Genomic DNA, 26,805 nt, shown 5'->3' on the forward strand with positions numbered 1-26,805 from the left:
TGAAAAGGGACCACGGTCCGAAAGCTCGCCCATGTAAATAAAAATATATAAATTTTAGCCATGAAGTATCCAGTCTTTTTATTACGTAATTTTATTTTATTTTATGTTCATCCTTGTTTTGTTGTTTTTTAAGTGGAAGCCTCACCTTGACTGTGTAGTTAAGAAGGCCAAGATGTTACTTTGGAGGACTAGGAGTGCAGTTAGCAGGTCATGGGGGCTTAGCCCTAAAGTGGCCTTCTGGCTGTACACCATGATCATCAGACCACTGCTCTCCTATGCTGCAGTGGTCTGGTGGCCAAGAGTCCGAATTAAGACTGTGCAGAGCGATCTGCGCACCCTACAAAGGCTGGCTTGTGTCAGCATCACAGGAGCTATGAGAACAGCCCCAAGTGCTTCTCTAGAAATTCTCCTGAACATTCTTCCTCTTCATCTTTTTATAGAGGAAGCTGCTGCTATGGGAGCCTATAGGCTCAACCAGAATGGTTGGTGGAAGGCGAATACTTGGGATAATAGCCACACCAAGATCTTTCGGGAAATTTCATGTCAGTTACCTGTATATCTCATGGGTTCTGATTTGATGACTACGAAGCTGCATTTTAGTAAGTCCTTCAATACTTATTTTCCAAGCCGTACAGAGTGGGCCAATCATAGTACCCTCGGGGCCAGAGGAGAAATCGTCTAAGACCCGCTCTGGCTCAGGTTCGGGGATGTATTTTCTTACTAGCAATCTCGGCTTCTTTGAAAGCCTTGGTGTCTATGCTAGTGTTTTCCAGGCGGAAATTGCCGCTATCTGCTTCTGTGTTGATTTTTGTCTTAAGAAGAAGCTTCATGGCAAGGTTATCCAAATTTATTCGGAGAGTCAAGCAGCCCAGGTTTCTTCAAAACTGGTTTACAGCTGTTTGAACCTCCTCTCGGAGCTAGGCACCAATGATAAAGTTCAGCTCTATTGGGTTCTTGGCCATCGGGGGTACTATGGTAATGAGAGGGCCGATGTCTTAGCCAAGAAGGGGGCAGAGGCTGGGTTCTTTGGTCCTGAACCTGCCGTTCCTATCTTCTCTAGCATAGTTCGCGGCCTTATCTCTAACTCCATGACTGACCGTCAACTAAAGCTTTGGCTTGAGATGGATGGCCAAAGGCAGGCTAAAGAGTTTATCTCGGGCCCCTCTAGGCAGAGAGCTAAGGAGCTGCTCTCGCTTTCCAAATCTAATATCAGGTTGGTCATTGGCCTACTAACAGGTCACTGTCACCTTAACAGACATCTTCACCTGATTGGAATCAGTGATGATCCAATCTGTAGGGCATGTCAGGCTGAGGAGGAAACCGCCTCTCATGCGCTTTGTAGGTGCGATTACTACGCGGCCCAAAGATTCGAGCATCTTGGTATGCATCAACTGGAAACTTCTGATTTCTATAATATGCCGGCCAAGAGGATTCTCCGTTTTGTGTCGGATATTGGACTTTTTAAGTCTTAAGGTTCGGGTTTTGCACAATGGACCTCTGGTCGACGTGCGCGAACGGGCATTTCCAAAGCCCTTCACCCCTTCATCAATAATAATAATAATAACTAGGCATATGTTGAATGTTACAAAAAATGTCCAAAGGGTAGAAGTATAAAAAAAAAGGAATTGTAAATTGCTTCAGTGGATATTAATAATAATCAGCGAGGCAGCAGCTTAGGCCCACTTTTAATGCCTTTAATTAAGGTGAGCTGGTTTAGAAAGGTGGGGGGAGTTTCAAATTCAATGCTGGAGTTGTTCCAAGTTTTCACCCCATGCCACAAGGGGGCTCCTCTTGCTTCGAGACGGAAGTGCTAACCACTACACAACCTTTCCTGTTAACATAAAATTATTTCTTAAGGTTGGAATAATACTCTCAATGTGATACTCGGTTGCAAAATTATAAACTATCTGAAATTTTACTAAACTCACTATAGTCTGGTTAATTTACTTCAAAAACAACAGATTTGAAGCTACAATTGAAGCTGGGGCTTTCACCATTATACCATTTTAGTTGGTAGATAATCAATTTCTGACCACCTTGCATAGTGGTATTTTTAAAGCGCTTCCCTTACCAAAAAATAAGTTGGCTAAAAACCACTTAGGACAACTTGTATTTCAACTTGGTTTTCAGTTTGTATTTGGGACAAATGCTTACTTAAAAATAACTTAAATCCTCTTTATTAATCAACTTATTTCCAACTAAACCAGAATCAACATTTACATTTAACTACTTAAAAGCAACTTAAATCCTACTAGGGAAACATCTAAAAACCAACTTAAAAATATTATGTAATTTCCTAACTACTAAAAACCATTTAATTATAAACTTAGGAAAAGCAGTATTTTCCTACCAACTGAATAACAACTTATTACCCCTTTAATAGTAATTTGAAATATGCTGACAACTTGAGCCTACTCAATATCAACTAATAATGTGTATACAAACTGAAATCCAACTTATTTTTTGGTAAGGGAACTATACCTTTCCATGAAATTAAAATTAATACATTTTTCATTTGAAACAAAATAACCTTTATTTTAAAAAAAGACAAAGGTTTTAACAACATTTTTTATATGTTTAAAAATATATTATCTTGATTTAACGCATGTGCAGGTGGTTCTCAAAGTTCCAGCACAAAAACCAGCCTTGCGACCAATCGACTGACAGTGGCGATTGCATTCGTACGCATTAAATGGACAACCAAATCCAGCATCCACCATTTCAGTAGCTACATAATAATCAAAATGATACGATATTATAGTGAAATAATTAAAATGTTGACCCACAATGTGAAAACCATACACACAGCTAGACCGGGCTGTGTGGTCACCCCATGCAATAATGAAACCAATCTCCAGTCTTGTGCAGTTTTCTTTTCCCTTAAAATTTCTCCACATAATAGTTCTTTCTATAAATTTTTTACGCTTATCACAAGACTTGGCTTTGGTAGAATTATCTTAGCACGCGAGATTTGTGCAAGCGTTAAAAAATAGAAAGCTCCTCAAGTTTCAAGCATGCACTCGTAGTGTTGGAAAAGGTAAATATAGTGACGTAAGAGCTACATCAAAACAAGAAGGCCGTGTTACTTTATAGAAAGAACTATTAGTAGAGGTACACAAGACCAGAGATATAAATAAATTCAAATTCTACAGTGTGAATCAATACTTTTTATAATAAAACTAATTTTTCTTCATGTCAGCCCACCTATAGATATGAAATACATAAGTTTGGCAACTATACTTTAAGTGCTGCGCCATAAAATTTAAAACCACCAACAAGGTATTGCTAAATTATAAGCCGCGGTAATCAACATTGAGTGTTTTTTAAAGAAAGGTAGTACAGAAACAATAATTTTGTGGTTATATTGACATACCAATTGAGCAGAGGACGATCAAAGTTAACACTAAGATAACGCTTGCTTTCATTTTTATACTGTTAAGGATTGAGGAAACTGCAAATTTTTTATTTAAAATCAACAATGGATAGACAAATGTAACAAATTAATAGACCAGTCAGTCATTTACACAATACATTCAACCAAATTTTGGGCAAAATTGCACTACAGCGGCCTCATGTAATTTCGCGTTTTTTTTTGGTGGAGAATGTAGCACTTGACGCGTAGATTACGAAACTAATTTTTTTGGGGCCGCAAATGATAATTAAATTAATTAACTTAATGTTAAAAATGTACTAATTTTAGGGAATTACCGTGTTTTTGTATTTGTGGGTGGCGGAGAATGTAGCACTTGACGCGTAGATTACGAAACTAATTTTTTTGGGCCGCAAATGATAATTAAATTAATTAACTTAATGTTAAAAATGTTAAAATTTTAGGGAATTACCGTGTTTTTGTATTTTTGGGTGGCGGAGAATGTAGCACTTGACGCGTAGATTACGAAACTAATTTTTTGGGCCGCAAATGATAATTAAATTAATTAACTTAATGTTAAAAAGTTAGTAGAGTGGAAACCTAAACAAACAGTAACAAGCCGTGGTGTAGGCGACAACCCGACGAAGATAATTACTTCCAAAACACGTAAAAGACGTTACTAAACTCCCCGTATTGGCGCCTGACGGCGCCGCGCACTGGCTTCGCTCAAGCGCTGGGGGCGCGCAGCGCCTCCCCAACCCCATACTAAAAAAAGCGATGGGCCATCTATAACGCGACCTAGAGGACAGTACCAAGCCTTACGCATCAAGTATATACTTTTAATCTCAACCAGAAACAAAGTGGCCCAATAATAGAAAACACCGAGAAAATGAACAAAAACTGTAAAAGATTTGATAAAGTACGGGGATATCACTTTGTGGCCCAAAAATACAAAAAAACCGAGAAAATTGGTTTGATAAAAAAAGGGAATATCACGTGGAATTCATTAGGACACCGAAACTGTGGTGTCAGCGAACACACGACGGAAATAAGTACAACGAAACACGTGAAAATGCCCAAAAATTTGAAATTTGAAATTTAAAATTACATTAAAAAATTAAATAATCATTTGCGGCCAAAATAAAAATTACCCTTGGCATCTACGTGACAAGGTCTATCAGGCGCAACCAAAATTAATATAAAATTCAATGAAAATGAGAATTTTTTAAAATTAAAAAAATTAAATTAAACAATTAAATACTCATTTGCGGCCAAAATAAAAGATACCCTCGGCATCTACGTGGCAAGGTCTATCAGGCGCCACCAAAATTAATATAAAATTCAATGAGGCCGCTGTAGTTCACTTCACCCTAAACTTTTAACGTTTAGTTTCAAAAATAACATTACATACATTGTATGAAATATTTATTTTTGGTAGTTCAATTATAAAAATTAAGACAATATGGAAACCATGGACAAAAAGTAACAAACCTTTGAGTTTAAAACTTACCAATGTTAGCCAGAGAGGAAATAACAAATTTAACAATGTACAGCATTTATATAGTGGATTTCCAACGCACAGGTGTCATTTTTCATAACAGAATAAGTAGAGTTACAAATAACACACCACTACTGACTAGATAAGATAGTTTCAACTTGGTAGGTACAATTTCTCTATATTATAAATTATCTTATCTTCAGCGTAATCGATTTTCTTGGCATCCTAACCTGTAAATAAGGTCTGTGTCATCAAAAGAAAACACCAAAAGTTCAGCACATTTTAATATGAAAATTTGGTAAGTTGTTTTTTAGCACTGACCTGCCTTTTTTTTCTTAGGAAACTTGCATTTGTGATGAACTATACTACGTTCGATTTAAGGAGTCTGGTTCACCATGTTTAGGATTGTAGAGTTGATGTCCCTCAACTCGCTCCAAAACGTTTTGTTGGCATAAAATTAAAGTATATGAATAAAACAAAAATGACAGGCATTATAATAATATCGTTATTACTAAGCAGCTGACAGCTTTTGTTTTTGTCTAAATGATAATGTTAACAAATTAAACCTCATTTTCAAATTTTATACAGGAAATAGTACAGCAGAGAAGAACAGATGCCATAATGCTATTGGAAGACCTCAAATTTAGCTCATGCAGACCCAAAGAAAACTCATGTATAAATATTTAAACTGCACAGTTGAATGTGTGAAAATAGTCCATTTTCCTCACAACTTACCATATCTTCCCAAAAGATTTATTGTTATAGCTAATTTTATCATTCACAAGTGTTATAGAAAATTTGTTGGATAAGTAGGACTCAAATTAATTGGATTCGCCAGAAGTTGATTGACACCAACAAATATTTTTTGAATGCAAATAGCCAAGTATAGATTAAATCCTTTATAAAATTATCTTAATTTACAGTCAATTGGTAATCTTCAATTAAACTACCATAATAACAAGAACTGTACTTAATACATTACTACTACTTTAACCATGATCAAGTTATTTTTAAGATATACTCTTTCACTTTAATGTTAACTGTTAATCACATCATTAAAATAAATATTTATATTATGGAATACATTCTTTAGATTCAATAATTTTTACTTAAGTAAACATTTAGTAGATAAACTGAATAAAAAATACTTTAAAACATACACATCAGGTACGTTGATCATTGATTTAATATCAAATAACTTAAAATACATTTTTTAAGCTTACTTTAATAAAAATTAAAATGTGCTAGTAATTACCATAAAAATTTATATTAAGGCACATTTAATTAATTTGGTTAAAATATCACTTGGCTTTGGTAGCTGCAAGCACATTATAAATTTCATCCACAGCTTTTTCCAAGGCATTTAAATAATCACATGGATTCTTTTCATTTTTGTACCCAGACACTAAAGTACCTAAAGCCCATGGTTCAGTAAAGGCGTAAGCAATTCCTAAGCCATCAGGCACTACTGGTCCAAAACCACCACCAATAAAGCTAGGTCCGTATAAAGTTGAGGTAGACATTTTATAATAAGTTGCAAAACTGTAAACTGGGTCTTGGAAGAGCGCTGGTAGTTCCAGGTTCCTTTTTACTGCTAAATCCTTCAATGCAAAAAGATGGCGATCAAAGCCTTGACCTGTTTAATAAAGTTGAGTGAACAATGCGTATTGTAATAAAGAGTAGTAAATCATGAAAGAGGTCAACGAAACAACTAGTGAGCTCAGTGTTTAAAAATATACATGTCATACTCCGTCCACAAACTTAAATGTATTGTAGTGTCAAGAGTGACATAATTAAAAAATTCTTATACCCCAAAAGCTAAAGATTCACTGAATGATGCTCTGATTATGATATAGAAGACTAAAGTGGGTAAGAACACTCCTTTCATACTGTCCATATTTTATATTATAACATATATGTAGGTGTAAGTTGCATTTTTGACAAGTGGTTAAAAATTAATATGCCTTTTCTAGTGCTTAAGTTCCCTCAATTCTCACATTTTTAAATCTTTTCCCATTCCAATATATACCCTGCCAACCTTTATTTAGCCCATATGTGATATTTCTCTGGCTGTCTTGTCCCATCTATGGACCGGCTTATCCTGAGAGTGTTACACATTTATTTAGAAATTATCTGACCCTCTGAATCAATGATTTAGTAATAACAATATAATTTATAAATAATTTGAAATATTAAAAGATTTAATGCTGGAAAATGTCAAGACTCCATTTTAAAATTTGGCTATAATAAGTTGGCTTTCTTAGATATCTCAAAAGAATCTAACACCATCTTGTGCTAAGATAAAATCTACTTTTCACAGTAGGCAATATTATTAAGGGAACAATAGAATTTTTAGACTCTCCAATTGAGACTAACAGACTAGAGAGCTGCAACGGAGCGGAAATTATTCCGTTTCCGCGGACTCCGTTCCGTTCCGCGGAGCTGGAACGGAATCGGAGCAAATTTTTAAGAAAGTAGAGGAACGGATTGGAATCGGAGCAAAATTCCGAAAATTTGTGGTAACGAAACGGAATCGGAGCAAAATTCCGAAAAATCGTTGTAATGGAACGGGATCGGAGCAAATTTCCCAAAAATCGTTGTAACGGAACGGAATCTGAGCAAAATTCCGAAAATTTGTTGTAACGGAACGGAATCGGAGCAAATTTCCGAAAAATCGTTGTAACGGAACGGAATCGGAGCAAATTTCCGAAAAATCGTTGTAACGGAACGGAATCGGAGCAAATTTCCGAAAAATCGTTGTAACGGAACGGGATCGGTGTAATATTTTCCAAAACCTTTGTAATGGAACGGGATCGGAGCAAATTTCCGAAAAATCGTTGTAACGGAACGGGATCGGTGTAATATTTTCCAAAACCTTTGTAATGGAACGGGATCGGAGCAAATTTCCGAAAAATCGTTGTAACGGAACGGAATCGGAGTAATATTTTCCAAAACCTTTGTAATGGAACGGGATCGGAGCGAATTTTCGAAAAAAACGTCGTATATTGAAGCATGGACATTGTTTTCATTTCTCTCTTGGCTGCTGATTGGGTTTCCCACTTTTCCAGACAGTGAGATCATAATCCCCCTTCTTCACCGGCTCGTGGGAAACATAACTGCAACTGAAGCCTTTTTCTCTACGACTACGTTGCGTACTTCAATGCGCAGAATCGCAAAAGGTACAAAGGCCGTTTGGCGAAAAGGGGGAATAAATTGGCGGTGTGACCCGGCTTGCGGTAAAGTTTTAGTTTTACTTTCAATTCAATAGAAATAATTTCTGTATTCAGGAAAATAAAATAATTTTTCCTCATTTTTCAAGACTATAGATTCTTAAACGCGCCTTAACAATCGACCGCCATTACCTTACAGTCTACGGGGAGGGTGATGAGAAAACCGGTTTTGGGGGGATGAAATTTCTGCGGTAGAGGGCTGGCTCGTTGGTTTTCTGTACGATAATGGCGGCGCCCAGTAAACGTTTCTAAAAAGAGTGTATACTGAGGGAAAGCAAAATATAAAACAGGAGCGGAACACGAACGGAAATAATATCGGAGAAACAAACTGAGCGGAAACGGACGGAAAATATTGGTGATAAATGAAACGGAGCGGAAACGGACCGAAATGATAGGTGGCAAACAAAACGGAGTGGAAACGGACGGAAATAATGGGCTTGAAATAAACCGGAGCGGAAGCGGACGTTAGTAATGGGCTAGAAATAAACCGGAGCGGAAACGGACGGAAATAACGCACGATAAACAAAACGGACCGGAAACGGAGGGAAATAACGTACGAGAAACAAAGCGGACCGGAAACGGACGGAAATAATAGGAGAGAAACTAAACGGACCGGAAACGGACGATAAACCAAGCGGACCGGAAACGGAAGGAAATAATAGGCGAGAAAGTTAAACGGACCGGAAACGGTATGGTATTTTCACTGCTCTGCAGCTCTCTATAACAGATTAATGAATAAAATGTGGACTTGGAGGTGGGGTTGGAATTTAGAAAAAAATGAGGTTAAAAATTTTCCCTAAACACAGAAACGTCCATCTAAAGTGCCACCAAAACGTATCTTTTTTTTTGTATTTTAGGTTACATACATCAAGGGACTCTTTAACATACATATTAAAAAGTTATAGAGAACTATTCCAAGAATTAATGAAGTCATACAAAAATTATTTACCCATTGCAGCTTCCTTTGTAAGATTTCCATGTACTTTAGAACAGTCTTCAATAAGAGCTCTCAGTTCTGATTCAGGCTTTCTTTTGTTCACAGGAGTAGTAATTGCATCCACAAAAGCATTCGTTTGGATAGTAATTGGTCTTACTGTTTCAGTTCTACCATGTTTAAAAGCAGCTGTACTACATGCTTCATATGTTGCAGTTTTAGTCTTATACAGTAAATGATACGCAAGCTAAAAGGAAAAACATTATGTATATAAGCATAGGCGTAGAGTTTCTAAAATTATTGGAGGGGCTCGGGCCGTTTGGCCAAAACCTTTATGGGATTCAGTGGCGTAGCAAAGTGAGGAGAACAGGGCGAACGTATCTCCCCCCCCCCCCCCCCACCGAAACGTATCATAAAAATGGCGGGTGTAGAAGGAAGTAAGGATTTTTCTAACTTCAGCTTGGCTCCAAATTTAGTAGAAATGATTATTAGGAGCGCAATTATTAATGCAGGATTAACAGACCTGAGTGTAAAGTTAGTGCATAACGCAAGAACAACTGGTAGTTATTCATAAATAAGGTAAAAGAATTACCAGGGCAGAGGAATATTATTTTCCAATTGTCTCATCACCCAAGAAGTTGTCAACTGATTCTGCGGGTAAATAATTCTAAAATATGCATTAGCATAGCACACTTGCTAAGTATTTATATTTAAAGGATAAACAATTGGGCATGATCATTGCTACACTTTCGATACCGAAAAGGACCAAGCTACCACAGAACTATCGGAACTGAATGTGACCTTTGGCCCATTTCGAATTGTATTCTAGGGTCATGTCTCGGGGCTAGTTTTCAAATATTTGGAGTTGAGAAAAATTCAATAACCCAGGTTTTCAAAATAGGAACAACTACCAGTTTTAGCAGATGAGTCATTAAGCCTTGTCGTTTCTTTCCAGGATTTCGGTAAAACACTATTCAATCCGTTCATTAAATATATTTTCTCGTCTAAAATTTCAGTTACACAACTAATTACGACATCTTTACTAATTCCGTTCAAATATTTCACTTTTATCTTGTGATTTAGTAGTTTAATCCGCAGTCGAAATTTTCCCGGCTCATAGAAAGGCAGTGGACGAAACGACCTATGACTTTTTTTTTAAAATCACTACGATAATGACCCACAGATGGCGACTAAGACTTCTCTGTAAAATTAGCACCGCCTACAAAATTTGAGAAAGAGTACATCTTGGAAACGTAAAATACCCGTTTGGTCGTTCTCAGTCGCGTCGATCGGTTCTTATTTATACCGATATAAATCATATAAGTCAAATTGCATAATTCACGAATTTACGTAAAATCAATGGGGATTTTTTAACAATAGGTACTTTTGTTTTTTTTTGGTTTGTTATTTGTCAAGGATTACAGTAATGAAAAAAGTTTTAACCGCAATTTATTATTTAAAAAGATATGATCAATGTAAAATTGTTACTTGCCAGCAATTTTTACAACGTAAAATACGAAATATTTCGAGATTTGTGTACGTGTTGGTTGAGGTAAGGCTGATGACGAGGATGATTCTTTAAATTCCTAGATTTTAATACTTTTAGGATAACGTAGGACTGATGACGAAAAAGAAAAAGGCTGAAATGCAAAACAGTACTATTTTTGAAGGGTTGGGAATTTTTCGCGTATTTCAACGCATTTTAGGCTTTTTTAACCATACTATGTCATATTATATATCTTCTGTCTGATGTTGACTTATTCAACGTCGAATGTATTCTAAGTATTGGTGCCTGACGGCGCCACGCACTCACCTCCCCAACGCCATACCAAAAAAAGCTATGGGCCATCTATAACGAAACCTAGAGGACAGCACCTGGACCAAGCCTGACGCATCAAATATCGTCAAACCGATATTAATCCAACTAACCTAATAATATTTAAAAAGTTGTCAAAAATGAGTTTTGACAGTACCCGCCAAAACTATTAATTTTTTGCGGACGAAACCGATAAATAACAAAAGATATTGGAAAATAAATAATAGTTGCAATTGGTTTCATCGATCTATCTATTATAGTTTGCTAGCAGAATTAAAAAGAGGGCAAAAATTTCACCTGTCAAAGACTTTTTAAACAGTGTACAGCTTCTGCCACATCTTTTGCAGCTAGGGTTCGGCAAACGGGTAAGAGTTATTTAATGTATTAAATATTTTTAATTTTTCGAAATTAATTTATTCAATACCACTATGTATCATCGTTAATTTATGGACTGTTAATTTTTTACACCCGTTAATCGGTTAACGGCTAATTTTAACAACATGTAGTTACACTGTGTTTAAATAAATTTATAATACAACAATGGATTAACTTTAACATTTTGAACTCTACCCTAAAAAATGAAATAAAAATAACCAATTATTTTGTTATCATAATTCAATAATTTAACGGAAGCAAAATATTATCAGAAAAAAACTACCAAATATATTTTAGATTAAAAAAACATCCCAGTTTCTTTATAATCGTTAAAATGTACCGATGTATAGGTAGGTAAATAATTTATTTATCGGTTATTTTTATTTTTTTGTGATATACAAATTTAGACTTTGAGTAATGGTATATTACATCGATTAATTACGAAAATTTTAAACAAGTTAATGTTAACCGAATCTATCGCGTCAGTTAGTCGGTTGTCGAAGAGGTTTTCATTTACAAGCTAGCGTTAATAGTTAATAAATTTAAAGAGTAATATGATGGCGCAAGGTCTCGTTGAGAAAACAACCCGTAGCTTTGAGTGGGATCATTTCAAGATTGATGGAGGGCTCGCTATTTGCTATTATTGTGAAAAGTAGGTAAACCCAATTCCATTATTATTGTCATTACAGACTTTATTGAACCATGTAAGGTCGATATTCCCTATGGACATTTTCCAGCGTTACGTCGTTGTTCATGCTAGCCTACGTTCTGTTTTCGGCCTTTACCAACTCGCCGCTCAGTGGCATTCGCTAAGCGAATAAATTGCGCTTTTTACTTGACGTGTATATTTGGGTTTTTGTCTATATGCAAACTTGCTTTTATATCAATTACGAAAATCCTCGCGACCTCAGCGTGCTTTCATCCTTTTTGATAAACAAGTAGGCCAAAAAAAAGGTAAAAGGTAGTTTGGAAATGTTGGTTTTGTTTAAGCGAATGTGTATAGTTTTCAACATGCGCAGTAAAATTTTATGTATTTTCTACCTTTGATAGATTTTAAAGTTACAGAATAGGATCCCTGGCCGTGGCACACTATGCCCCAGCTAGCCCATTGAATTTAACATGTGCGACTCTAGCAGAGCACACTTTAGCCACGGGCCCTAAAGCCGCATCCACCCGTATACCTTCGGGGACATTACGAGCGCTCAGGACTTCAACATTTGGAGCGGTGAGCATGACCGATTGAACAGAGCAGGTTGACATCGTGGCCTGACGGACTTACGAGTACCACGTGACCATCAAATCACATTCGAAACCGAACCAGTGAACCACGCGATTTTCAATTGGTGCATATCCATGTAAAGCTTGTTTCCCACTATCGCGCGTCATAATGTTATTTTCTTTACGCGCGTAAAAAGCTTTGTACTTCTCAAAGCTAAGAAACGCGTCGTTGCGCGCGCTAGTGGAAAACAAACGTAAGATCGAAGCGATGCGAAACGTTTCTGGGGCTTTTTTTTTTTAAAAAAAAACGGCCGGACTGGCCTGGTAAAGGCCCAGGTGGTGATTGTCTTGGGGCGCCGTATTTTCGCTTAAATAAAAGCGCCCATGTTTTACTCATGGGGCGCCTTTCGCCTTTTGAGGCTAGGGTGCATGTGGGGATCGCCACATCGCCACAATGGTCAGTCCGGCCCTGTTTATTTCACTCTCTGTAGGCGATAAATATAAGTTTCGAACGAAGTTATAGTTGGGCTTGAATATTCACAGTTAACGTTAATTCATTCTTGCTATAAATCATATTTGCCATTTTCCCGTATCTAGGGGTTAATACAAGATGCATGAAAATACAAAACAGCAGGGTACTACTCACGAGGAGTGTACCCGAGGTGTAAATCACCGATTTTGATGAAACTCGGGGTATGTAGACCTTGGGGTAACATGAATTTTCACCAAGGGAAAAATTACACTGGGCTTCCGTTTTGCTATGGCAACCGAAAATGTTTTTGACAACTTAAAATGAAAAAATCTACATTTAAAAAAAGCATGGAATTTCTCGGTTTCACAGGAGGGCTACTTGATGAATTTAACCCAAAATTGATCAAATTTATCATTTTAGTTGAAATCTAAATTTTTATTTTTTTTTGGGTTTTCAAAAATTTTCACAGGGTAAATTTTTTCATTTTATGTTGTCAAAAACATTTTCGGTTGCCATAGTAAAACGGAAGCCCAGCGTAACTTCTCCCTTGGTGAAAATTCATGTTACCCCAAGGTCTACATACCCCTCGGGTTTCATCAAATACGGTGATTTACACCACTGGTACACTCCTCGTCAGTTAAAATACCACCTTGAAAAAAACACCCAGAAATTGGGAAATTTGGAGGTAAATTTAAAACCAGAACCTAATTACCTTGAGGCGCGTAGGAACGTTTTGAATTAAGAGGGTACAACTTGGATATTGAATTTGGTTATGGCACCCCCTTTTGAAAGTAGTCGACGCCCTTTTCGAACCAATTTTGCACTGATTACCGTAATAATATATATAGCAAATATATAAATAAGCATTTAATACATTACACAGAATAAAATATCTGCCATTGCACGCGCAAATAACTGTCTAAAGTGCTGGGTTGCCGAAACCGATCAACCATTCACAGTTGTCGAGCATCCACAATTTAGAGAGCTTATGAAGTCTCTAAATCCAACGAACACAACCATCGCTCAAAGTTTACCACAATCTGATAAAAAACTAAAATCAAGTCTTCTGGATTGTTACGAAAATGAAACCGAAAAGCTTTTAAACATGTGTAAGGTGTTACGATTATGAAAGCGGTTTAGCAATTTAAAACCTCTCACTCGCCATAGGTTCGCCAAGTTATGCAAATAAAACAAACGGTTTCCTTGACGTCTGATACTTAGTACGAATTTAAAATTTGTAAACTGGTTTTAGTTCCGTGAACTTCCGCCTGGATAGACAGTCCTAATTTTCCTAACGGTAACTAGAGAGCCAGAGCACGTTCGATTTAAATTATAAATGAACATCTGTTTTGAGAAATTACATTAGCAGGATATTATCAGACGAAATACAACAATTTCGGCTACCTCAATTTAAATTACCGTTCTATCGGCCTAACGCTTTATATAATTAAAAAAATAACAATTCTGTGCCTATGTAAAGACTTATTATTCTTATCTAGCCGTTAACCGATCGCATAGTCTTTATATTTTCACAAAAAAACGATTAACAAAAAATTATAATATTTATTAACGGCAGTGTAATATAATTGTAATATTTTAAAAAATCTATGAAATATTGCTGTTATGAAATGTTAAAACAATTAAATGTTAATAAATTTAAACGTTCTAATACCTATTGATAAAGTTGAAAAACCTTTGCTATAAGGTGTAAAGTTATTGGTTTTAAAATATATATTTCAAAAAATAACCTCCAAAACATTATCTTTTGTATATTAAAAGCAAAAATAACCGATGAAAATTAACCTTTTTTTCGGTTAATCACAATTAACATCTCATCCTACCGTTAATTTTAACGGTTTGCCGAGCCCTATTTGCAGCAATGAAGAACTACTTGACTCAAAGATTGAATATCTTTATCTTGAACGAAACCAAAAAACTATAGGTGAACAAACAAAACACAGGGAAAATTCCCAACCACCACCTTTTAATAATAGTCAAGATACTTTGGCAACAAATGAAAGAAAATCGTATCGGGATGTAACCTATAAATGACCTTATCACGATATTTCAAATGAAAATCCATGGAGACAAACCACTATAAAATGAACTGAAAACATGCCTTTGAACAAGCTATATTGTCTCACAATTTAAGAATACAAACAATAATAAACACAAGAGACCCACAAATATGGGAAGAAAACTTGGGAAAATGCCAGATGGAAAGCTAGCAACATGCAAAATAAAACCATACAATAATGTTAGTGACTATTTCCTTGGAAATTTCGCCCCAAATACAAAAAAAGATAATGCTTAAAGAATATCTTCAAAGCAAAAACTTAAACGTAACTGACATTAAAAAAAACCAGAAAATCGCAAGAGCCCAATTCCATTTTTAAATGCTATATATGGCACAAAACTTCGTCAGTAGAGAAACCCAGTAATTGGCCAGTAAGAACTACATGTCATAAACTCACCAATCATACCAAAAAAGAAGAAAAAATGCAACCGTGTTATCAAACACACCATCATACGAATATTATTTATCGAATTGCCCTGCACATAAAAATAGATGACATATATCTTGAAACCCTGGGAGTAGAGAGAATTCAGTGATAAGGTCACATGAAATCTTACATAGCTGGAAATTGTCTTTCATTATCGACACCAAGATAAATCACGACACTACAATATTGGACCTGGAAAACTGGCCCTCCCCATTGCATATACAAAGATATTTCAAGCCCAGACGGCCAGAAATAGAAAAGTCAAATGAAACCTGACAAAAAGCGCAAGAAATCTTACTACAGGACATTACTGTAACAAAAACACGGAAGGGATTGAATATTGGTCATTTCAATGTTAACTGCTTACTGGCACACTTTCTTGATATAAAATTACTGATGATTAAACATGGTGTGGATATTATGTGTGTATCCAAAACATTTCTTGAGTCTTCAATTATGGACTCTGTTATACAGATTAATAATTATAACTTCTATCGTAAAGATCGTCTAAATGAAAATGTAAACAAGTCCTGTGGAGGTGGGGGTTGTAATTTACTATAAACTTAACTTAACCATTTTTAATTATGATACTCGAGATAATAACTCAGTCTGGATTGAAGTGGTCTACAAGAACTCTCCAAAAGTCTGTGTGGGCTGCTATTATCGCAGTCCTGACAGTGACGAAAATACTATAGAAGACCTAGGACCAATCCTAGAAGAGATTGCACAGAGTAACCACATAACAATTCTAACTGGTGATTTTAATTGTAATTTACTAGCTTGACCTTTATCAAAGAAAACCAAGCACTTTGACGCTGGACCAATTGATAAAAACTCCTAACTTCTTAAGTGTATCACCGCTAAATCAAGTACACTTATTGATCATAAATATACCTCGCACTTTATCAAGAATGTTACAAATGAAAACTGTAGATTCTCTGACCATAACTTGGTTACTTGTACATATAAAAGATGTCAAACTTCTACAACCCATTTTACAAACACATCATAATTTAAAGAATGACCTTTTTGTAACCGACGTAACAAGTAAAGTAATTAATAGTGGACTAGTTACTGGGTGTATAGATCTACAGGAAACAAATACAAATATTCCTTGCAAAGTATTGACAGATATTATCAGATCATCACTCGACCGAAACTCCAGAAAAGGGTTCATACATATTTACCCAAATGGCTTACCCAAGATATCAAAAATTTAATATCATTAAGGAAACCGTCATAGATTAAACACAGAGTATCATGAAGCTCAATTGAAAACTTATAGGAACTTGGTAGTAGAAGAAACACGACGAGCAAAGAAAAACTTCTATGCAAATGACTTCTCTAAAGCAAAAAACATCTCAGAAACCTGGAAATTAATAAACTTAAATGTGACAAATAAACCTGTAAGGCAAAAAGAAACTATCCTAAATATAAATGGAAACCACCTAAACAACCACAGTTGCTACAAACAATGATAACGTGGACTCTCAAATTATCGATAATATACCAAATGGACAGGAAACCAGTTTAAACTTGAAAATGTATCAGTAAAGGAAGTAAAGAAATTGATAAGGAAAATGCGTCAGTCAAACGCAGTTGGAATGGATGCAGTTTCTACATTCATCGTGAAGATCTTGATAAATTAAATTACACTTATAAATAGTCCTATTAATACTTCAATCTTCCCGGATCTGCGGAAAGTGGCAAAAGTTGTTCCCATACACAAAAAAGGTGACCAAAAAGAGCCAAAGAATTACAGGCAAATCTAAGTTCTTATTGCACTATCTAAACCACTTGAAATTACCGTAAATACTCAGTTCATGAATTACCTTGAAAAAAATAACATCATACACGAAAAGCAAGCAGGGTTTAGAAGAGGTCACTCGACGGTGCTCCTTACAATAAATCTCATTGAGGAAATAATTGAAAATACCAATAGGGGTAAAATAACAGGTACCTTATTGATTGATTTAACTAAGCAGGCATTTGATACAGTTAATCACAAAATTTTACTACAAAAACTGGCTAATTATGGAAGCGCACCTTCAACCTTGCGCTGGTTTAACTCTTATTTGACAAAAAGATCCCAATATGTTGAAATTTCAGGACAGCGATCATCAGAAAAACCAATTAATAACGGAGTTCCTCAAGGAAGGGTACTCTGACTTTTTTTTTCTGTTTACGTAAATGATTTCCGCAACTCCCTTACCAAAAAATAAGTTGGCTTTTAGTTTGTATTTAGTCGGTATACACATATTAGTTGGTATTAAGTTGGTTTTAAGTTGTCAGCATTTTTCAATAAACTAGTTAAAGGGGTAATAAGTGGATATTTAGTTGGCAGTATGGTTTTAGTTGGTAATAAGTTGTTTTTATGTATGGTTTTAGTTAGTATTTAGTTGGTATTTGTTCCAAATACAAACTTAAAACCAAGTTCCTAGACCACTTAATTTTTGGTAAGGGCAATGGATTGAAATTTACATTGAACAATAATTTTTCATACAGATTTCCTTTAAACCGCGTGGGGTGATGGGAGCTAACCACAGGCACGTCATTTGGGTGGGGTATTGCCCCCTCCCCCCTTGAATTTATAGGAGCAAAAAAAATTGCATATATCTACATTGGAAACATCCTGTTTAATTTTGTATTGTTTATATTGCAATTATGCATTAACTATCTGGATAAAAATCAAAAAATATATCAATTTCTCACAGGCATTCCCCTGAAAATCTTGAAATTATGTCCTGGGCTAACCTTCATGCCTCTGCTAACCCCTACTCCTAATTCATCTCAGGCCAGAGGTTTAAATGAGATGGCAGATGTATCATAGCTACTTACAAGTTGCCAAGAAAATATGTACTGTTCATCTGTATATTAATTAGTAATCATAAGCGTAATTTACTAGAACTCACCTGAAATGCTAACTGAATGACAGCATCTGGGCTAATTTTTTGACTTTTTAAGAAATCTCTAGTAAATTTAGTATTGAGACTAGCGTGAAGTTGTAGTGAATCCATTGTTTTTTCATAATTTTTCTTTGATAAATCAATAGCTGCCTTTGACTTGTCATCTAAATGGAAAACTAAAAGAAAAGTCATTGTAAATATACCATCTTGTGTACAATTTTAAAATAATTAAAATCCAATGTTGTATGAGAAGCAAGGGCTTACAAGTCAGACATGACTTAGCCCTACAGCAATTGTTATTTGAAATGAAATATTTTATAAATTGAACTTTAACTTGAAATGTAAATTCGCTGAAATATTTCTTAATTTGTTTATGAACTTGGTTTTAAGTTTTATTTTAAAACTAAAGATATATTTCTCATAACGATCTTATGAAAGTACCCTTACCAAAAAATAAGTTGGATTTCAGTTTGTATTTAGTTTGTATACACATTATTAGTTGCTATTAACTTGGTATTAAGTAAGCTCAAGTTGTCAGCATATTTCAAGTTACTAGTTGAAGGGGTAATAAGTTGTTATTCAGTTGGTAGGAAAATACTTCTTTTGCTAAGTTTGTAATTAGTTGGTTTTTAGTAGTCAGGAAGTTACATATTATTTTTAAGTTGGTTTTAAGTAGTCAAATGTAAAAGTTGATTCTGGTTTAGTTGGAAATAAGTTGATTAATAAAGACGATTTAAGTTATTTTTAGTAGGCATTTGTCCCAAATACAAACTGAAAACTAAGTTGAAATACAAGTTGTCGTAAGTGGTTTTTAGCCAACTTATTTTTTGGTAAGGGATAAATACATCAAATAATTAAAAAAAAATTGCTTACTTAATTCTTGAATTTTTGAATTCGAATCAGGTGTTGTATTTGGATGAACTCTTGGCTTGTTCACTGAGTCAGCAAAAACATCATTGAAATACCTCAATACAGCAACTCCGTCACCCCAAGAATGCTCGAAGTTAATTCCAGCGATTCCATCTTTGTTAACAATAAGTTGAAATGACTTGTCAAACCATCGGCTATGAGCTTGTCCATGAAGAAATGACGGTGCAATCTTTATAAAATCTCTGTCACACGACTCATCATCAAGTATCAATACAAAGATAGCGCTATCTATTTTTCGGAAGGTTTCGGCATTTCCATTATTTTCCAAATGCTCTCTTTCAGAAGCCCAAAAATCTCTGTTTTGAGTTGACAAGTAGCCTACTGAATGTGCAGGAACTGATGTTTGTTTCTGAGCTATATATTTTATATTTCCATATATTTGGCTAGCTGGGAGTATAGAACCTATAAAAAATAATCTAATAAGCAATAAAAATATACATAATACACCAAGTGTATGAGGCTAGTAATAAAATGGCAATGATTGCAAACCTGTAATGTTATTACTATCTGAGAAAAGCTGTTCTAAATTTGGTTGCTTTCTGGGATTATGCCTTACCACGAGAAAATAGTAAAAAATTGCTTTCCCTTGGTTTTCTACTTTGTTCTATAATCTGTAGGAATGCACCAATATTCGTGGCCTAAAATATTGGCCGATATTAACATAGATATCTATCAAAACTGTAGTGTATGTGATAACCATGATAAAAGATTGTTCCGTGCACTTTCATACCATTTTATTCTAATTTTCTATAAAACATCCCTTACAAAAAAAGAAGTTGGTTTTTAGTTGGTATTTAGTTGGCATTCACATTTAAGTTGGTTTTAAGTGGTCAGCATATTTCAGTAAACTAGTTAAGTTGGTTTTAAGTTGGTGGGAATTTTCTTATATTTAAAAGCTTTTCTGAAAAACATTTTTCAAATACTGTTATTGGCCAATATCGGCTTTCTTTAAGCCGATATTGGGCAATAGCGATATTATAAAAATATATTGGAGCAACCCTAATAATCATACCCGATTTTAAGTCAAAAATAAAAGGGGTTTTTGTTAAGCCCTCAAAAAAATCAATGTGTGCATTTCCAAAAGAGAACATTCTTCACTCAATGATCACAATACCATGAAATATGCTTCAAACAGGACTCATATGAAAAAATTTGGTGTAATTTCCTTCAGAGTGGCTTTCACACAGAAATTTTAGCATTTGTAATTGAAAATAATTTATGAATATAATGAAGCCACCAGACAATTCTTTAAGCTAAGAAGTTTGCAATAACAATTTCGTTGATAGTGGAGTACCCATGCACTAAGATATTAAAAATTCTACCAGCATTGATAATTAAAAACCTCCTGATAAAGGAGAAGTTTCTATATCTTTTACAAAATACATCTTAGATTATAAATGGAACACGTACCCTAGCAGGCTCAACACACTCTGTTCGGAGCAAATTTCCCACCAAATTTAATTGTGGTTGTGTATGCCCCCTTACAGCTAAAAAATTAGCTAATCTAAAGATTCACTTAAAGAGTTAAAATATAAAAACTACACCGTATTGGAATACTTACCTATTGATAAACCATATTTCCCGGATGAAATAGTAATAGAAAATCAATACATGAGGATCTTCATTCTCCACTATTTTATCTTTCAAATGTGTTTTAAAAAATCAACAAGTGCTGGCGTAGGTACATATTCCAAATGCGAGAATAACATTAGCAAGATAGGTAGACGAATACATCTCTTGTAAGTGACATATTATATACTTCTCAATTTTGTTCTAATATGAGAACCAATTCCAAACTTATACCCATCTGCATTTACTCTAAGCCTTGAATTCTAAACCTTATAGAAATTTATTTTTTCCTTACCACTCTCATCAAACACATCAAAACTGAAAATATGTCCATCCTTAATTACAACTATATGACGTCCAGAAGTGTCAAGTCTAATTTCATCCCTTCCATGTTTGGGTATTCGAGTAGAGTTCATAAGGTTTTTATATTGGCTCATGTCCAATGGAAATGCTTTGAACAAATACGCACCATACCAGGAAAACGTTTCCGGAATTAACCTACAAACAACAATCATTATTTTGGTTTCACTACTTAATTATTATTTGAGGAAAATAATAACCTGGTAACAGTGCGAAATCGGTTATTGTCACTATTTTCAGGATTTAAATGATATACCTCGGGTTCCAAGACATTATTCCTCAATGATTTTAAAAATCTCAGTGATGAAATAGTTAAATTTGTAGCTCTAATTACCTAAAAAAAATTTACAAATACTCATCATTTCTAAAATTGGTTTAGCTAGAATAGTGTATGAATGTAAAGTGTGTAATTAAGCCTTTTCCTTTTGAGTAATTCCATAAGTATTCAGTATAAATTTGTTCATATTGCATTTAATGCTCTGGAGAGCTACAAGATGGCTCGAAGCCAATCATGCACACTCAAATCTCCAAAAAATGTTCCATTTCTCTGTGAATCAGGGTACAACCAATGACAGATGTTACGAATCTTATGCAGTTAAATATAAAGCATTATTAGGAGGGCACTGTGAATTCATTTTGAAAACCTTCTCAGAATTCTAAGTGGTTCAGCAACAAATCTACAAAATGGATAGTACAAACATGAAATTTGCCTGCTAGGTAAGGTGGAATCTCTAGTGTATGTTTTACTAGTCTTGGGTAGGTAAGCTTACGATGTTCATATTTTTATATAATTTTAATAAGTTGCTATCTGGTTGCGAAAAAAGCTTAAATATCCAAATTAAACATTATTTAAGCGTTTATGATTAAAACAAGCGTTAGTTGCATTGAGTCAACTTTAAAGGGATAGATCATGAAATGCTTAAACAACTCACTTATAAATGAAAAAATATATAAATTTAGAAATTGTTTAACAAAATTTCAAAAACCTTGGCTCAACAATTTCCCATGTTAAAATAAAGCTCTCCTAAAATCTTTCAATTGATATTGAAAGTTTTTTAAACTTAAAAATATTTTCTATATTGTCATTTTTCATATACACCTGTATCATGTCCACCATTTAAAACTAGTGTACAAAAAAATTTCAAATTGGAAAGCTGTTATGAAAAAATATTATCAGGGGTGCCACATTTTTTCAGATTTTACCAGACCATCTCCAAAGATTTTCCTTGACTTATTTTGTGTAAACATTTTGTACATTTTAACCTATATCTTAGTAAAGGTTTCCTATTTGCACCTGACAAATTTTTAAAATTCCCTGACTTTTCCAGGAATACCAGGATTTCCAGGTACTGTGGCAACCCTGATTATGTCCATGTTTGTACGATTTCAAATTATTTTATTAAAATCTTCAATTTAAGAAAATATACAAGATAAATTAAATTTAGTTTTTAAATAGTAATTAAAATTAATTAAAATTTTAGTTAATTAAATTGCCACTTCTCTCAAATTGTGAAAAGTCATTAAATAAAAATCCAATTTAAATTAAATAATTTAATTTTTTTTAGAAAAGTTAGAAAAGTCAAAAAAATCAATAACCCTGCTTAAGTCAAAGTCGGATAATTGGGGTTAAATATGGCAATTGTTTCACCCAAATGTATTAAGAGTCCAGCTGATCTAAGGGGGGAAAAACCAAAACTGTGCCAAGGGGTAAGAGGTATGTATATATTACATATAGTGGCTGAAAAAGAACTGAAAATTTAATACAGTCACGCTAAAGAACTTTAAGTCTCTGACATGGAATTAATCCTTATTGCTACCTACTTGTTCATTATACTCTTCCTTTGAATCCATTTTGAAAACCATGGCAGGGTTGTAGTTCAAGACAATTGGTTCTCTCGCTTTTAAATACATATCAAACCATGGCTCACAGATATAACTGGTATGCTTGTTCTTTTTATCGATTTCTACCAACTGTTCATTCAGACCTACAAAATAAACATAAATAAACAGATATTAAGAAAAAATTACAACGAGATTTAAATTTAAAAAATTGACCATGTGATAAAATATCGAAAAATCAACTTGCTTTTTCCTTCATTATTTTTAAAATCTTGGACTATACTAGTAGTTTGTTTAAACTGACCATCATTTACGATGGGTCTAATGGCGGAGAGATACCTATCACATGTTTTTGAAAGTTCTGGAATTGGAAGTCTAGGTAAACTTTTCTGAAAATGCATAGATGGCAATTTACTACGCTGAATATACTGATAGTCATCTTCAGATAGAGAGCTTTGATTCCTCTTAAAAATTGAAGTTCTGTAGGATAAAAACAAAAAGGACATCAATTTAAATATACAGGAGTCACAGAACATTAATCAGATTAAATAAAATGAAAATTAAGTTATTGAGACTTTACCGGATTTTCAGCAGCATGCTTCAACTAAAATAATTACTTTTTTCCCATTTAAAATTAAAAGTCTAGTTTAACTAGGTTTCACCACTCAGTGACAAAAAAGAGTTCAGATACTTTTTCTTCCCTGTCATAGCTGATTAAACTAATAGCAATGACCAGCTTGTAATTCTGACTGTTGTTCAGAGTGGCATTGTAATCACATTTTGAGGACTCTTACACTTTTCATGGTTTTGGTTTGTTAAATTACTTCATAGTTTTCAAGTATATGCGAATTTAAGATTTTTCCATATAATTTCCAATTTCCTAGCTAAATGACACAAATCAAACAATACTTACGCAACAATGGACAAGCCTTGCTTTCTTCGTCTTGAGAGAGATGTATGCCACCACTTATATCTCTAAAAATGAGGGACAGACTATTAGAGCTTTATGTAACAGGCTTTTTAAAAAGATTGAAAATTAGATCCAAATTAACTTTTTTATACACTACTCAAACGCAGTAATTGACTTTCAAAAGTTTTATTTCGTGAAATATAATTAGTGACAGAGCTATTATGTTTTTCGCCAATGTCTGTGAAGAAACCACCTATGTTCAACCTCTATTATAAAATTTTAATTGAAAATTGTTCAGATTGCTTTAACATTTCCAAAAATCACCTATCAGTAGTCTTAGTCACCATCAGTGTTATTTAAAAAACTTGAGAGAGATGTATGCCACCACTTATATCTCTAAAAATGAGGGACAGACTATTAGAGCTTTATGTAACAGGCTTTTTAAAAAGATTGAAAATTAGATCCAAATTAACTTTTTTATACACTACTCAAACGCAGTAATTGACTTTCAAAAGTTTTATTTCGTGAAATATAATTAGTGACAGAGCTATTATGTTTTTCGCCAATGTCTGTGAAGAAACCACCTATGTTCAACCTCTATTATAAAATTTTAATTGAAAATTGTTCAGATTGCTTTAACATTTCCCAAAATCACCTATCAGTAGTCTTAGTCACCATCAGTGTTATTTAAAAAACTATGAGAAAATATTTAATACTCATAAAAACAATTGTTACAACCCAAAATGTTTCTTTAGTTAGGTCAAAGATAATTTAATCTTGTACCCTAGATTCGAAATCACTCTCTCGCGCGTTGCCAATAGCGTTAACCCACTTCCCGCTGGAACTCAGAAAAATTTCGCTCCATGGTTTGCGCCTTACCGCAACCGATGGAGCCCGATTTTTCTGAGGTCACGTGCCGGAAAAGGGTAAACGCTTCGTAACAAAACCGTCAATGGGAAAGCTCTCAGTATTCGAATCTAGGGTACGAGTTTAAATTATCTTTGGTGAGGTAAGGCACGAAGGGAGATTCATCTCTCGGAAGAGTATTCCTAAGTGGAGTGACCCTTAAGAAAAAGTGATTTTCTTAACTTCCTTAGGAAATAAATACCACATGTATCATTATACTAGTACAGGTTGCATAGTATTTTGAATAAAGTGGTTAAATGAAGGAATGAGAGTCTTATCCTAAGGCACGCGATTAAGTTAAATAAGGAGTTTGGAGTGTGGCAGATAAAGAGATTGATAGGGAGTACAAGATGTTCATTTTTCATGAAGCATTTTAATATCTTTAAAATCATCTAGAGACTTTTGATGCTTTTAATTCATTGGTTTTCTCTCTGTTCACGCGGATGGGCATCAAGAATGCATTTAGGTTAGTTTAGCTAATATTTTATTAGGACTAGTTCAGTGGTCCCCAAAATTCTTCACGTAATTACAAAATTACACGTGTTTCTTAGAAAATATACGAAATATCTTATATTTTCACAAACATATCAATGAAATTTCTTATATTTTTCCCCAGAACCCTCCATTTTGTGATTTCAGACTAAAACTGGAAAATATCACCTGATATATATCAGGTATAAATCAAGTGCCATCTCGGGTTACAATGCATAGGAGGGTTGTTGAAAGTCCTTCATGCCAACAGCTCCAAACCATTAACTTCCAGAAATTTCTATACAAAGGGAAAACCCCTTTAACCGCAGTGGAGAGAGAACTTGCATAACTCAATCATTGGTGAAGAATTTCACTATAAATTGCAATGACTGTTCACATATAGGGCACCCTGGATGTATATTAATTTTACTGAAACAAGCAGATTTCTAGCTCCTACACAGTTCTCATGAGCCCCAAAGGGCAAAACCGGTCTACTGTTGGAATCTCTGGCTGCAATTTTTCCTTTAGAAAATATTTTAAGCTACAAACAAAAACATTTCATAGAACTTATTATAACAAAATAATTTTACATAACAATAAAATTTTAACTTACAAGTCCAATCGATTTAATTTGGCGTAAGCCATTAGAATGACAAAACCCAAATATGGAATTATTCATTGTAGTAGGCTCAACTATAATTCTATGAATATACCTAGGCTTACAAAGAGTAACAGGCTAAACAGCTCAACATTTAAAATATGCACTAATAACAACGTGCACCTGATCTCTAGACACTCGTAATTTCAACTAGCAGATAAGCTATATGGTGTTAGCTAGGGACGCTTTATAAAAGGCCAATACACTAGAAACAAAATGTTAATATAAGTTTGGATATGATAAGACTTTCGGTTAGTTATGACTAAAATGTTGACTGCTATAATAAAATAGTTCGCCTGTCTGGAACTAAGTCACTTAAAACTATTTACTTAAAGCTCCAATCTGCCAGAACGAAAATTATGAAAAGTACATTTTTGGATAACGTTGGGAACGCGAAGCAGAAAAGGAAGTTTGGTCTATGCTACAGAAAAACGAAATGAGGAGTTAGTGCTAGGGATCATATTTCTCAAAAATGACGCGAGAGAGAATAACGAAATTACCTTTAATTATTCACCTTTAAGTGCTTTATCGATTAAAAATAATTTTATTCTGAGAGTTCCGTAATTGAGCGAAATATCTAGCAGACTACACGAAGATGCAAATTGTGTTTAGACAATACTACTGTGAAAGTGGATTGGTTTAAGAAATACAGGGAGTTACGGATAAGAGTACCGAAACCACGATTTATAGAATCTACACAGGTTGGAGATCCCTGTACCTTCGTACTTGCTAGCGATTAGGCCCCCTTATTTTCTACTGCCTGCCAACCCTGTTCCAGACTTAGCTATCTATGCGCCACCTGTATGTTATAAAGAGTACTAATGTACTTTATATACAAT

The 26,805-nt window shown here is 34.5% G+C and overlaps 3 protein-coding genes across 3 annotated transcripts; 1 reads left to right on the forward strand and 2 right to left on the reverse strand.

Annotated features, from left to right (window-relative positions):
• Positions 1–49: 49 nt before the first annotated feature.
• Positions 50–1,981, forward strand: LOC149966633 (uncharacterized). Its single transcript, XM_090171840.1, has 2 exons — positions 50–599; positions 1,256–1,981. Exons 1-2 carry the CDS (start codon positions 104–106, stop codon positions 1,267–1,269), a joined length of 510 nt encoding a protein of 169 aa, XP_090027966.1. The 5' UTR covers positions 50–103; the 3' UTR covers positions 1,270–1,981.
• A 526-nt stretch (positions 1,982–2,507) lies between these two features.
• On the reverse strand, positions 2,508–4,904 carry LOC149966634 (defensin-1-like). Its single transcript, XM_090153643.1, has 3 exons — positions 4,881–4,904; positions 3,374–3,451; positions 2,508–2,728 (listed from the first exon to the last, which is right to left on the reverse strand). Exons 2-3 carry the CDS (start codon positions 3,423–3,425, stop codon positions 2,589–2,591), a joined length of 192 nt encoding a protein of 63 aa, XP_090009769.1. The 5' UTR covers positions 3,426–3,451; positions 4,881–4,904; the 3' UTR covers positions 2,508–2,588.
• An 849-nt stretch (positions 4,905–5,753) lies between these two features.
• On the reverse strand, positions 5,754–26,205 carry CPT2 (Carnitine palmitoyltransferase 2). The gene is made up of 10 exons (XM_090153637.1): positions 25,922–26,205; positions 23,935–23,996; positions 23,269–23,501; positions 23,004–23,167; positions 21,383–21,516; positions 21,118–21,320; positions 19,197–19,655; positions 18,330–18,499; positions 9,048–9,279; positions 5,754–6,504 (listed from the first exon to the last, which is right to left on the reverse strand). Exons 1-10 carry the CDS (start codon positions 25,985–25,987, stop codon positions 6,170–6,172), a joined length of 2,058 nt encoding a protein of 685 aa, XP_090009763.1. The 5' UTR covers positions 25,988–26,205; the 3' UTR covers positions 5,754–6,169.
• Positions 26,206–26,805: the final 600 nt, after the last annotated feature.

The sequence above is a fragment of the Leiobunum rupestre genome, chromosome 1 (genome assembly GCF_980474605.1).
Source record: "Leiobunum rupestre chromosome 1, qqLeiRupe1.1.hap1, whole genome shotgun sequence".
Taxonomy (NCBI): Eukaryota; Metazoa; Arthropoda; class Arachnida; order Opiliones; family Sclerosomatidae; genus Leiobunum; species Leiobunum rupestre.

Bases quoted from the DNA above. Each gene is read 5' to 3' on its own strand.
- LOC149966634 (XM_090153643.1), bottom strand. From the start codon at position 3,425: ATGAAAGCAAGCGTTATCTTAGTGTTAACTTTGATCGTCCTCTGCTCA. The intron at 2,729-3,373 runs GTATGTCAATAT...ATTATTATGTAG, and splicing joins GATCGTCCTCTGCTCAATTG to CTACTGAAATGGTGGATGCT.
- LOC149966633 (XM_090171840.1), top strand. From the start codon at position 104: ATGTTCATCCTTGTTTTGTTGTTTTTTAAGTGGAAGCCTCACCTTGAC.
- CPT2 (XM_090153637.1), bottom strand. From the start codon at position 25,987: ATGAATAATTCCATATTTGGGTTTTGTCATTCTAATGGCTTACGCCAA. The intron at 23,997-25,921 runs GTAAGTTAAAAT...CCTCATTTTTAG, and splicing joins AAATTAAATCGATTGGACTT to AGATATAAGTGGTGGCATAC. The intron at 23,168-23,268 runs GCAAGTTGATTT...TTTATTTTGTAG, and splicing joins TAAAAATAATGAAGGAAAAA to GTCTGAATGAACAGTTGGTA.